The 13,568-nt window shown below is 35.5% G+C and overlaps 1 protein-coding gene across 1 annotated transcript in view; it reads right to left on the bottom strand.

Moving 5' to 3' along the window:
• Positions 1-1,824: 1,824 nt before the first annotated feature.
• The window catches only part of LOC125614442 (vascular endothelial growth factor receptor 1-like), an 85,743-nt gene continuing 73,999 nt past the window's right edge, over positions 1,825-13,568 (bottom strand). Inside the window, exons 8-10 of the mRNA XM_048797251.1 lie at positions 10,065-10,215; positions 5,516-5,636; positions 1,825-2,110 (exon numbers count right to left, since the gene is read on the bottom strand). Coding sequence (XP_048653208.1) covers positions 1,991-2,110; positions 5,516-5,636; positions 10,065-10,215 — 392 coding nt within the window. The 3' untranslated portion in view covers positions 1,825-1,990. The remainder of the gene's footprint in view (positions 2,111-5,515; positions 5,637-10,064; positions 10,216-13,568) is intronic.

Raw genomic sequence — 13,568 nt, 5'->3', positions numbered from 1 at the left:
ACTTCAGAAATTTCACCTATAAAATGGGGATAATTGTGTTTGCTTAATAGAATTGTGGTGAGAATTACTTTTGTTAAACCATGTAAATCACATAGTAGAGTACCTGGCACAGTGTAAGTGCCTAGTGAATTTTAGCTGCCACTATTGTTGTTGTTGTTGGTATTGTTGTTATACTTTACCAGTTGCCATGGTATACAGGACAGTATCACTGATCTGATGTTTCCAGAATGCCTTCAGAAGCCCTTGTTTTGGGGATGGTGTGAGCCACTGAGTTCCCAGAAGCTATCTGCAGTAGCATCTATCTATGCCAGTAAATTATTCATTGTTTCATTCTCCAACTCCTCCCTATAGCTTTTGTTCAAGCTCTCACCTGAATAAAACTTTTTAGTCATAGCAATTCTTCACATCTGATGTATCAATGTTAGTTAAATATGGAACACCCTGCTTTTTGATGTGAGGCCTCAGCCCAGTGCCAGGAAAGATAATTGGAAGTAAAGTTGACTTCAAAAAGTAAAGATTTTCATCAACATTCCAGACAGCATGTTTGTTCCATTTGCTTTCTACTCTTCATCCTTGAAGTTTCACATAATTCTTTCATTATTCAAATGGTAAACACAATTGTGATTCTCATTATATATCACTAACTAGTGGTAAGAAGTATTAAGTTCTCTAAAGTTCACTTCAGAATTTGCTCTCCTAGCCAGCCACCTTACTTCCATCTTGGTATGATAAGGCTTTCTTGTAGTCCTCATACCTGACCTGCTCACATTTTTCCTTCTTTTCTAAATTCTATCACATGCCTTTTCATTAGCCCATAGGAACAAAATAAGACAGGAGTATAGCACATAGAGAAAAATACATACTGATCTTCCAACATGATTCTATGCCAACCACTGTGCTACACAGACTATATATATTCTCATTATTTCTCACTGTTAGAGATTATGTGCATAATAATGAGCATCTGTTTAGGAGCTCCTATATGATAGAATCTTTAATAGATATTATCTCACTAATCATCATTCCTCCTGCATTAACTCTCTAGAATGGATGCAATCACTCTCACTTTGTGGATGAGAAAACAAGATCAAGGAGCTGAAGTGACTTGCTCAACATCATACAATTCCTCATAAAATAAGAGACAAAGCTTAAAAATAGGCTGACCCATCTGATTCTAAAATCTATGTTCACCTTCTCCAAATGAATAGCTAAGTAAATGGCCTAAGAAATTATTCAACCCTGTGTCAAATATTTGAATGATTTATAATTAATTATAATGCTTTCAGTTTTAAAGAATAATTGCTTAAGACACTGAAGAAAATTACAAATAAAGTTTCAATAAACAATAATCTACTTAAGTTCTATGCCATTAATTTTTGATTCTTAAAATGGCATAGAACTTAAGTAGATGTTACCTAACTTTTACATGCTTTTCTATGCAACCAAAGTCAGTAGAGCCTATCCAACTGACATACAGGATACATAGTCAGGATAAAGCCACCCTATAAAACTGGTAGAGAGAACTTATCTGGCAGATGAACAAATATTAATTTAGGGACACATGAAGCATGTAAAACTAAGGTAACATCTACTTAAGTTCTATGCCATTTTAAGAATCAAAAATTAAGCTTTGGTTCTCATCATTTATCATCTAGATTATTAATTTCAAAAGTTTCTGAAAGAAGCAAATTAGATAATGATTTGAAGAGAGTTGGGCAAGTATAAATTACCTTAATACACAAAAGGAAACCATATTAATCAGACTCAGACTAAGGCTGGTGTTAAAAGGCTGGTGTTAAAGGGACTCAATATATTGCCTTCCCCCAATGTATTTTCATTTCAGCAGGATTCTACTTTAATCCTAAACAATGAATTTTCAATGATATATTATCAGGCATCTTGCCTGGTGTGTAGTTGAGCTAACCATGAAAAGTCACATTTCCCAGCCACATCGAATCAAATCACAGAGGACAGCTTTATCTTATCAAGTTCAAAGTTTACCTGAGACAAAGAACTGTATGCTTCTCTCATCAATGCCAACCTTGTTTACAGCTATGCAGTAATATATACCAGAAATATTGCTGGTCAGTATGGTCAGTGAGCTCAGGGTCTTAAAGAGAGAAAAAGAAATTCATTAATCACAGTTATAAGATAAGGTAGCAATTAGTGCTCATCACTAAATATTTCTGACTCTTTTCCCTTCCAGAAAAATAGTAAGAATTCCCATTCTGGTTCCTTCGTGATTAAATGAGGCTGTGTGACTTATTCTGGCCAATGATTTGAAAGTGGTAATGCTGTGTGTCTCTTCTAAACTGGAACATTTATTTTGTATTGCAAAACCCTCCATAGCTTTTGGCTTCTGGCATGATGATTATCAATATTTGAGCAGCCTGTATCCCTATAGGGTTAAAATAAAAATGTAATGTGTCAGCCTGTATCCCTAAAGAGTTAAAATTTTTAAAAAGCCTTCCTGCAGATATAAATATTTATAATTTTAAACCAGATTTTGGAGGCATTTACTATCACCGTACAACCTAGGCTATCCTGACTGATGCATGAGGCTACATAGGAAGTGGTATATATTTATTTATTCACTAATACATTTGACAAACATTCTAGTCAAGGTCTTCTTTGAGTATGGATCTCTTAGGAAGATATTAGAAATAGGATAATATCCAATTTCAAGAGGAAATCAAAACAACATATAGAGTCATTCACAAGAATACCATACAGGAATTAACAATATTGCAACAAAGTACATTAAGTTTCAAAAAACAACAACTAACATTTTAATAAAACATTTTACAATGTGCTGGAGACAATGGTAAGTATTTTACATATACTCTCTCTTTTTATTTTATAAACAACTCTATAGGACAAAAACCAGATATGGACAGGAAAATCACATTGAATTAGAGAGCTGCCTCACAGCCATCAGTTCAATCCCACAACCCCTGAAGTTTGAGATATCGAGACATTCCCAGACATTTACCAATATAGATTACAGCAAGAAAAGATACACGGATTCTACACTAAAGTTCCAACCTGCAACCAAAGTCAGTAGAGCCTATCCAACTGACATCCAGGATACAAAGTCAATAAAAAGCCACCCTATAAAATTGGTAGAGAGAACTGATCTGGCATATGAACAAATATTAATTTAGGGACACATGAAGCATGTAAAAGTAAGGTAACATGATCTCCAAAGGAATATAAGAAATGTCTAGAAAGAAGCTGTATCAAAGGAGATTAAAATATTGATATAACTTTGTGAAGCCAGTGGACATTTGTCTGTCTTCATCTTACTTGAGCACTTAATTGCATTCAATAGAATCAGTCATTCCCTCCATGACACAATTATCTCTCTTTATTTCCAGGAAACCATTTCCCTAATTTGCTTGCTACATCATTGACCATTCTTCTATCTGCTTTCATGGATCCTCCCTCTTAGTTTGACTTATACATGATGAAGGACCCAGAACTCAGACCTGGCTTCCATATGCTTTCCTTAGCTCACCAAGTTCCATGCCATTAAAATCTTCAATAAAACAAGACTTCACATTTCATATATCCAGTCTTACTATTATCAGAGCTCCTGATATTTACAATTTCCTTCTTGACATAATTTCTTAGATAAGACCAACACATCTAAAATTGAGCCCTTGATTCAACCTCCCATTAATGAAAATATGCTATTCCCTTACTCTTTCCCATATCAGTCACTGGAAGCAACCAACTGGCATGACAAAAATCTAGGAATACTTGATATTTTTTTTATTTCCCTCCCCTATCTTCACAGCTTACCAATCCACAAAAAACTTCAAAACATCAAAAATCTTCTTATTTCTGTCAATGCTACAACAATTCTAGCATCAACAGTTGTCACTCTTACCAAGACCATAAAAAAGACTTCTGATTTCTGCATCCTCTCTTGCCTCCTTCAAAGAAAATAGAGCTTCCAAGCAAATAACACAGCAGAGTAAGCTCATTAAAAATTCATCGAGCCATGTTTCTCAAAATCACTAGACAGCTTCCCTATGTGCTAAGGATGAAATATAAAATATTCACTATTCCTTCAAGGCCTTATATTATCAAGTCCATGTCTGTTATCAGACTTCAATTATTTTTACTGTCTCCTTTACTTATCATGTTTTAGCCACACTGGATTTTTTTTAATGTTACTCAAATGTACAAAAGTCTTTATGGCCTCAAGGCCTTAAAAAAATGGCTAGACATAAACTGTACAATATGGTGGTGAAAAGTCACAAGTGCTGAGTACTTAAAATGTTGCTACTCCAAATTGATATGTTCTTTAATTATAGAATATACACAAGGATTTCAAAGACTTAGTATGAAAAAAATATTGAAAAATACCTCATGAATATTTTATGCTATTTTAATTGAAATAATATTTTAGATATGCTGGGTAAATATACCATCAAAATTAATTTCATCTGTTTATTATTACTTTGCATAATGTAGCTACCAGAAAAATTCAGAATTTATTTGTAGCCCACATTATATTTCTATTGAACAGAACTAGCCTAGCCCAGAGCATACTTTGTTACATGAATGTCTCCTTATCTTTTAAGTATGAAATTAAATGTTTCTTCTTCATAAAGTCTTTCTCTGTCAAAGTAGCTATTTTTAATCCAAAGTAGGTTCTACTCTCTGTTATGCTCGATTTTTCTTCATAAAATTTTTAATAACTTGTATTTTTAAAATATTGACCCACGGTTTTTATCCACATCCCATTATACACAATAAGCTCCATGAAAATGGAAGAGATGTCTGCTTTATATTTATCACCATCCCAGGTATAGTAACAGTTTGATGAATGAATGAATGAATACATACATACATTTTACTGATTTTGAAACTAAGATCCAGAGAGGGTAAGTGAATTGCTTAAATTTACACAGTTAGTGAGTAACTGATGGAACCAAAATTCCAACACAAATCTTCTGGGTCCCAATCTGATGAATTTTCCATCATACGGCATTGCCATCCTTGGCAGATTCATCAATATTACAATTTATGGTTTTTTTCCCATCTTCCATCATGCTTTATCCTTCACCTCTCTCATTGCATTAAACAAAGATCTCACAGCACCAAGGTTAATTGGCTGTGAGTGCTGTTATATATTTGATCCTTAGGACCATTAAAACCCTTCCACGGTCCCCTTAACACAATTCAACCTGAGACTCCAGAAACCAAGATGAGCAAGGGCTATCAGAAAACTCTTATTTCAAGCACATTTTTACTACTTTCATGACCTTGGGACATAAAAGGAGCTGACTAAAGAGAAGCTTTATAAGAAAGAAAGCTACATCCTAATTATAATAACAATATTTATTTTTATAAGCTATAAGCTTTTTTATAATCAGTATAATTTTCAACCATACCCTAGCCCCTAGGCATTTCTGGAAATTAATATCAGTGCCTGAAGAATAGACTTACTTTATTGAGGTTTTAAGATCACTTCTACCACAGTAACTTTCAATCATCTACCTACCTTGGTCTTTTCTCCATGTGTCAATACCATTTCCTCAATGGAAAGGATCCTGTTGCTCAAAGGGAGGTCACTTTTCAAAGTCTCTTTGGAAAGATATATACGTTTGCCCCGTTCCCTACAACTGGTAAAGAAAGAGATGGCATTTTCAGTCTTTTCACCACAAAGGGTACAAGGTATATCAAGCACTTCAGAGAGTACATTCTATTAATCAGGGAAGGACTTTTACCAGAGAATCCTCACAAGTCTCCTTTATTATTGAATAAAATAATTTGAATCTCATCTAGGTTAAATGCAAATAAAGCAATGATTTGGTGCTATTTTTTAATATATTGTTTAAGATTTATATGTTGTAAACTAAATATCCAATGCAACAGTGCTAAGTGGTGGGACCTTTAATAGAAAATGATTAAGTGATGCTCTCATGAATTGATTGAAATCATTACCATGGTGGCAGTATTATGATAAACACAAGATCTGCTCTAACTTGCTCTTTCATTCTTTTTCCCTTCCCCCTTCTGCTACATTTCAGTGCTGCACTAAGGCCCTCACCAGGTTCCAGAGCCATACTTCTGAAAGTTCTAACTTGTATATTCATGAGTTGAATGAAATTCTACTGCTTATAAATTACTTAGTCTCTAATATTCTTTTCTAGACACACACAGAAAGACAGAGATAGAGAGATGGAGAGACAGAGAGATAGTTCGAAATTAGAAGATAATAGAAGATAGTATGTTCATGAAAGTCCTTTCTGAGGAAGTGGCTTTTGAGTAGAGTTCTGAAAGAAATATAAACCATGAAGATTTCTCAGGGAAAACAATTTTAAGTGGAGTAAATAGCTATTTCAAATGTACTGATCTGGAAGCATACCTTAAGTGTTGAAAAAACAAAAGGTCCATATATGTCATTTGAAGAAAAATGGATGGATCTCATGAGAATAATGGAGCTAGATAAGCCAGAGTCACAAAGTCAAAGACCATTAATTCTCTCTCATGAGTGGAAGCTACAGAGAAAAGAGACCTCATGAAAATAGAAGGGAGACTAGTAGAGTTGAGGAAGAAGAAAAGGTGGAGGGAAGAGGGAAGGGAAACATGAGCTACTGGAGAATGAAACTGAATTATGTATATGTATGAATATGTCACAATGAATCTGAGTATTATGTATAATCATAATATACCAATAAAAATAAATTTCAGTTAGCTCAGTTACCTTTTGAGAACATTAGAGAAAACAGGAATTTGTGAATCCAATTTCAACAAAAATCTTTGTGTATCTGGTGGCTGGGATTAAAAATTCATAATGTAAAAAAAAAGAATAAAAAAGGTCCATTTAGTTGAAATTTAGCTGAGCTCAAAATTTGAGTATTTTTCTACTTTCTTGTTTCTAGACTATAGTAGAATATGAAGCCATTTGAGATTCTCCTTTACTTTTACCTCCTTCCAAATGAACTTTCCTGCTCTGAAACTTAAGCAAAGAAGAAAGTGTCAAAGGAGCAGAGTTCTAGGCATTTGTTGTTCAAGTAAGATCCACAGGAAGGTACATTACTGGAGGAAATGATAAGAGTACTGAACTTGTACTCAGCAGATATGGAATTCACATCCAGGCACTGTTAGGTCTTTTTTCTGACAACTTACTTGCCCTTCTGAGCTGTTTCTTCAACTGTGGAAGTGGAACTAATATTCGCTACCCTATGGGCTTGTTTAAAGAATTCAGTGAGGATTGAGTTTCAAGTGAATGTGTCTGACAGGAACTAGAATTTCTCCTAGAATATAGTAAGTGTTCAGTAATTGTTAACTTAATGTAAATTTTGTTCGGAAAGGAACTTCAAAAAGGCACTTATGTCAGAAAAAAATATTTACTCAGTCCTTCTCTTTTCCTTCAGATAGAAAGGTGCAAAAAGTTCAGTGTAGTAGACAAAGAAGAATGAAGTGAAGAGAGGGGGATGGGTAAAGGAAGGACACTTTCCTATGTACATACATGAATATAACACAGCGAATCTCATCATTGTGTACATCAAAAGAAATCAATTTAAAAAAATACCTATGGGTAAATGGCAGAAAGATCACCAAAGGGAAGGGAACAGGGAGTGAGAGAAGAGTAAAGAGAAGTACTGAGAACTTAATTAGAACAAGATATATTCCATGATTTTATAATTGTGTCAAAATGGATTCTACTCTCATGAATAACTAAAAAGAACCCATTTTTAAAAAGCAACAGAATGTGAGGGCAATCTGGCTGCAACAACCATCACCCTATTGGTTTCCAGGGTTGATTCAGCTGATCTGACTGGATAGGCAGGTATCCCCTTCCTCCCTCACTGCTTCTTGTTTCTCCTTACCAAAGCTGAGTCCTTGGTCAAAGAGAATGACCTTCCCTGATAGAGGAGGAGCATTCTTCAGTCAAGGATATACGAGTAGCTGCACTGCCCTCCAAACAAGCTCATTAAAAAGGTACAAAAATAATGCAACTAGTTTCACTGCATTTCAATCAAGTGAAAGCAACAGGTGTGAATTACGGATTATAGAATGTCAGAATGAGCAAGGGAACTAAACAAAACCAAAAGTGAGCAAGTAGGCAGCACTACTGTTACCATCCTCAAGAGTGCCTACTGTGAAGAAATAAGGATGCTTCCAAAAGAGTTGTAGGCAGGGAGCAACTAAATGTAGCTCTCTTATGGAAGTTTGTTGGACACTACTTGTAAGACAGACCAAAAGCCCCTCCTACCTGAAGATCTAGATCTTGGTCTGAAGGCCATATTCCCTACATTCCCTCTGAGTCAAGGCCTCTCCACCCAAAGCTAAGCCAGATCCTAGTTATTGCCCACTCATGACTATGTGCTCAGAACTTCACTTGAGTTCAGCACAGTGCAGCAATGACTTAATCAGATTAACTTTCCTGGTCAGAAAATATGTCATCCTTTAGAAATTACCTAGAACTCAGATAAACTGTTTATAGAATTTCAGATTTATTCCACGGCATAGAATTTCTTGACTATAGCAGGCCTGTAGAGAAATTTTATGATATAAAATAGTTTAGTATTGACCATGTATTCTTTTTAAAAAATTTTATCTGTTCTTTTTAAACCAAGTATTCTTAAATGCTAATCATTCTGGAATTTGAGGCAATTCATTTGGTCTCTCTGAATTTTCCATTTCCTTTCTCTGATTTTTATAGTAGGCACTTTCAACTCCTTGTTGAAGAAGCTACTCTGAAATGGAGCTTATTGGATGAAAGCAAAAAACAAAGTATTTAATATGTACTAGGCATAGAGTGGGGTTTTGATAAATATAAGTTCAAAGGGCTAATAGTCAGGGTACCTTACTCTCATTGTTATTTCTGCTTTGACTGTGTTGTGATAAATGAGTCATTTCTTAGAAAATTGGGAATGGAATCACTATTTGACCCAGCTATCCCTCTCCTTGGTCTATACCCAAAGGACTTAAAAACAGCATACTACAGGGACACAGTCACATCAATGTTTATAGCAGCATAATTCACAATAGCTAAACTGTAGAACCAACCTAGATGTCCTTCAATAGATGAATGGATTAAAAAAGTGGCATATATACATAATGGAATATTACTCAGCAATAAAAGAGAATAAAGTCATGGCATTTGCAGGTAAATAGATGGAGTTAGAGAAGATAATGCTAAGTGAAGTTAGCCAATCCCAAAAAACCAAATGCTGAATATTTTCTTTGATGTAGGGAGGCTGATTCATAGTGGGATAGGGAGAGGGAGCATGAGAAGAATAGAGGAACTCTAGATAGGGCATAGGGGTTGGAGGTGAAGGCAGGGGGCATGGGGTTAGAAATGATGGTGGAATGTGATGATCATTATTATCCAAAGTACATGTATGAAGACACGAATTGGAGTAAATATACTTTGTATACCACCAGAGATATGAAAAATTGGGCTCTATATGTGTAATAAAAGTGTAATGCATTCTGCTGTCATATATAAATAAAAAAATTTAAAAATTAAAAAAATGAGTCATGTATCCCCATTTTGCTTCTCTGTCTTCGCTGTTTACTGAGAAAGAGGAATCCCTTTCTTCCATCCTACGCAAGGATCATAGTAAAATAAAATGAGTGTATTTGAATATAAAGATGCCGACAAATTTTTGAGCCATGATTACTATTCCAATAAGACTTATCATAGGAGTGGTTCTGAAACAGATAAGACATGTCCACTTCCCTAGCTCATTACTGAATTGTTCTGTGCAATGACAGATGTTTAGAAATCTTCCCTGTTTTGTACCATTCCTACTAAAATATCAGTTCATAACCTACATCTAAATGCCACTAGTTATTTTAAGCTGTGACTTTGGAAGGAGAGAATCAGCCAAACCCTGGAGCTTGGGCATTGTTGGAGTACTTCCTCCTTTAGTTTCCTTGGCCCCATCCAATATCCCTGATCCCAGGAGCTCTCATATCAGATTAAAGGGAAAAAATATTCTGCTAAGATCTTGAGTCTGCCAGATCTGTATGTAGCTCAGTAAATCCAGAAGATCTAAAATTGTGCCAGGTCCTTGGGCATGAAAGTCACTTACAATTCATCTGTCTGGCTACAGGGCTCCCAGGCCCACATGAAGGAGGGTGAAGGCAGGCCACTTGCAGTACAGCGAAGGGTGCTCTCACTTCCCAGGAATACTGCATTATTGGTCTTCAAGTCTGTATCCTTCTCATAAATCTTAGGTTTTTCTAGAAAAGAGGAGAAAAGAGCAAATATTTTTATCACACACTAAGGCTGACATTTTAGCTGGTACTCCCAGTACAGGTATCCCAGTGATTAAAACATTGAAATGCTTCTACATCAGCTTATAAGTAGTTGATATCTTCATCCTCCTGAAAATCTAATTCCCTCTATCACCACCCTAGTCAAACCTTACCCAGGAATTGTCACTCCTCCTATTGATATGGGGCAAGTGGTGGGAATATGAAGTTAAAGGAAGAATTCTATAAAATGCAACCACTGTGCTGATCCCCAACTGCTTTCTTTAACAAGAGGCAACTTACCCGTAGACCTGCCTGGCTTAAGGGAACAAGATATGTCACATTCTTCAGCAAATTACCTGTTATCTGCAGGAGAAATGCAGGCCCAAAATAATGCCAATAAAAGGAGCGTTATTCTGAAAGGGTGGACATTTGTGACCCTTTTCATAAACAAGATCCCAGAAATCAGGGAGATAAGAAAAATCCCACCTTATTATAACCTCTATAAGAAAGCATCGTTAAGAATCCAATTAGAAATACCATTATCTCATACTACACAAAGGCTTCAAAAATATACATTGGAAAAAAGACGGTCTCTTCAACAAATGGTGCTGGGAGAACTGAAAAGCCATATGCACCAAAATGAAACTAAACCCCTGTCTCTCACTATGCACAAAACTCAACACAAAGTGGATCAAGCACCTAGGAATTATACCAGAGACCCTGAGCCGAGTAGAAGAAAAAGTAGGCCCAAATCTTCATCATGTCAGATTAGGCTCCGACTTCCTTGACAAGACTCTTAAAGCATAAGAAATAAAATCAAGAATCAATAAATGGCATGATTCAAACTAAAAAGCTTCTTCTCAGCAAAGGAAACAATGAAGTGAAGAGAGAGCCTACATTTTGCGAGCAAATTTTTTCCACATGCATGTCAGATAGAGCACTAATCTCCAGGACATATAAAGAACTCAAAAGTTAACACCAAAAAAACAAATAACCCAATCAATAAATGGGCTAACAGACACTTCTCAGAAGAAGATATACAATTGATCAACAAATATATGAAAAAATGCTCAACATCTCTAATAATTAGAGGAATGCAAATCAAAACTACTCTAAGATTTTATCACATGCCAGTCAGAATGGCAGCTATTAAGAATACAAATAACAGTAAGTGTTGGCGAAGATGTGGGGGAAAGGGCACATTGATGGTGGGACTGCAAATTGGTACATTTCCTCTAGAAAGCAGTGTGGACATTCCTTGGAAAACTCCTCCATCTATACCCAAGGACTTAAAATCAGCAGTGTAAAGCAGCCACATCAATGTTTATAGCTCAATTCACAATAGCTAAATTGTAGAACCAAACTAGATGTTCTTTAGTAGATGAATGATAGAGAAACTGTGGTATATATACACAGTGGAATACTACTCAGCATTAAAAGAAAATAAAATTTATGGCATTTTCAGGTAAATGGATGGAGTTGGAGAATATTATGCTAAACAAAGTAAGCCAATCCCCAAAAACCAAAGGCCGAATGGTCTCTCTGATAAGTGTATGCTGATCCATAATGGGGGCAGGAGGGCATGGGAAAAAATGGAGGACCTGTGATTGAGCAAAGGGGAGGGAGGGGAAGGGAAGGGACATGGGGTCAGGAAAGATGAGATGGACATCATTACTCTAGATACATGTATGACTGGACATATGGTGTGACACTACATCATGTACAACCACAGAAATGAAAACTTGTGCTATAATTGTGTACAATGAATCAAAATGCATTCTGCTGTCATGTATAACTAATTAGAATAAATAAATACATTTTAAAAATATGTTGAAGACAGCAATCATATTAGATTCAGTATGGGGGTTCAGATCACAAGCTTAAGAACAGCTGTAGTTCTCACAGGTAACAGTCTGTGTGGCTTGAGAGAGTGATGAATCCTCTGTGGAACTATTTCATGGTCTCTAAGTGAGGCTAATAACTGGGGCTGCTTAACGGTATAAGGATTTAATAAATTCTCATGTGAAAAAAAGATAATTCAACTAGACATAGAAAATATTTCAGAGTTAAGTTCATTTGCAAAATTACTTCATAGAAGGATATTTTGAAGTCTAAATTTTGATTTTGTACTTTGAAAAAATATGGCTTGTCAAGAAAGAGGTCAGTCATCTTATTTCCAGTTCAAACAATGTGTCTGTCTCCAACATTAGGCTCTGTGAGCACCTATAATTTGCTAATCAGCATTAGTTTATAAAGAGAAGAAATTCACGAACATAGGCATACAGTGAATTAGAGGAAAGGAATCAAGGGGGAGGTAGGAAATATGGGATAGAAAATAATGGAATGAGATTGACTATGCTATGTGCATATCTGAATATATCACAATAAATCACAGATTTATGTATAATTATAATGCACCAATTTTTTTAAAAAATAAATAGATCAGTAGAGGGAGGAGATGAAGGAGAAGGAAGGAAGAGGAAAATGAAGTACTGGGTAATGAAAACGAAGCAAATTATGTTATGCACGTATGAATATGTCACAATGAAATTCACTGTCATTTATAACAATAATACACTCATAAAAATATTTTAATATAAAAAATAATCAAATTAGAACCTGACAGCATAGGTCAAGGTGACCTAGAGATGTCATGACAATGGGAACTTGAAAGTCTGATGTTATCCTGCTGTCAATCAAAAGTCAAGAGGTGGACTTGGGCAGGACTCACTGGAAACTTCTCTGAGATCCCTAATAAAACTGAAGTTCAGGAGAGGCACAAGGTCCCTCCCCCTCTGAGAGGACTCACCCCCTCCCTTTAATGTGTCCCCTTCCATTTTCCTATTCAATACCATTCCATTCTTGTTTTCTATCCCATATTTCCTACCTCTCCCTTGATTCCTTTCCTCTAATTCACTGTTCTCCTTCTATTTTCATGAGTTCCCCCTTTTTATAAACTAATGCTTATTAGCAAGTTATACCTGCTGGCAGAGCCTAATGTTTGAGACAAACACATTGTTTGAACTAGAAATAAGATGACTGACCTCTTTCTCTTTTTTTAATATTTTTTTTAATTATTTTTTGGTGGACACAACATCTTTATTTTATTTTTATTTTTTTTTTAATTTTTTATTGTTGGTTGTTCAAAACATTACATAGTTCTTGATATATCATATTTCACACTTTGATTCAAGTGGGTTATGAGCTCCCATTTTTACCCCATATACAGATTGCAGAATCACATCAGTTACACATCCATTGATTTACATATTGCCATACTAGTGTCTGCTGTGTTCTGCTGCCTTTCCTATCCTCTACTATCCCCCCTCCCCTCCCCT

Source organism: Marmota marmota, unplaced genomic scaffold, assembly GCF_001458135.2.
Source record: "Marmota marmota marmota unplaced genomic scaffold, marMar, whole genome shotgun sequence".
In the NCBI taxonomy this organism is placed as follows: Eukaryota; Metazoa; Chordata; class Mammalia; order Rodentia; family Sciuridae; genus Marmota; species Marmota marmota.
The sequence above is the reverse complement of the archived record's forward strand: the minus strand, read 5'-3'. Positions and strand labels throughout refer to the sequence as shown.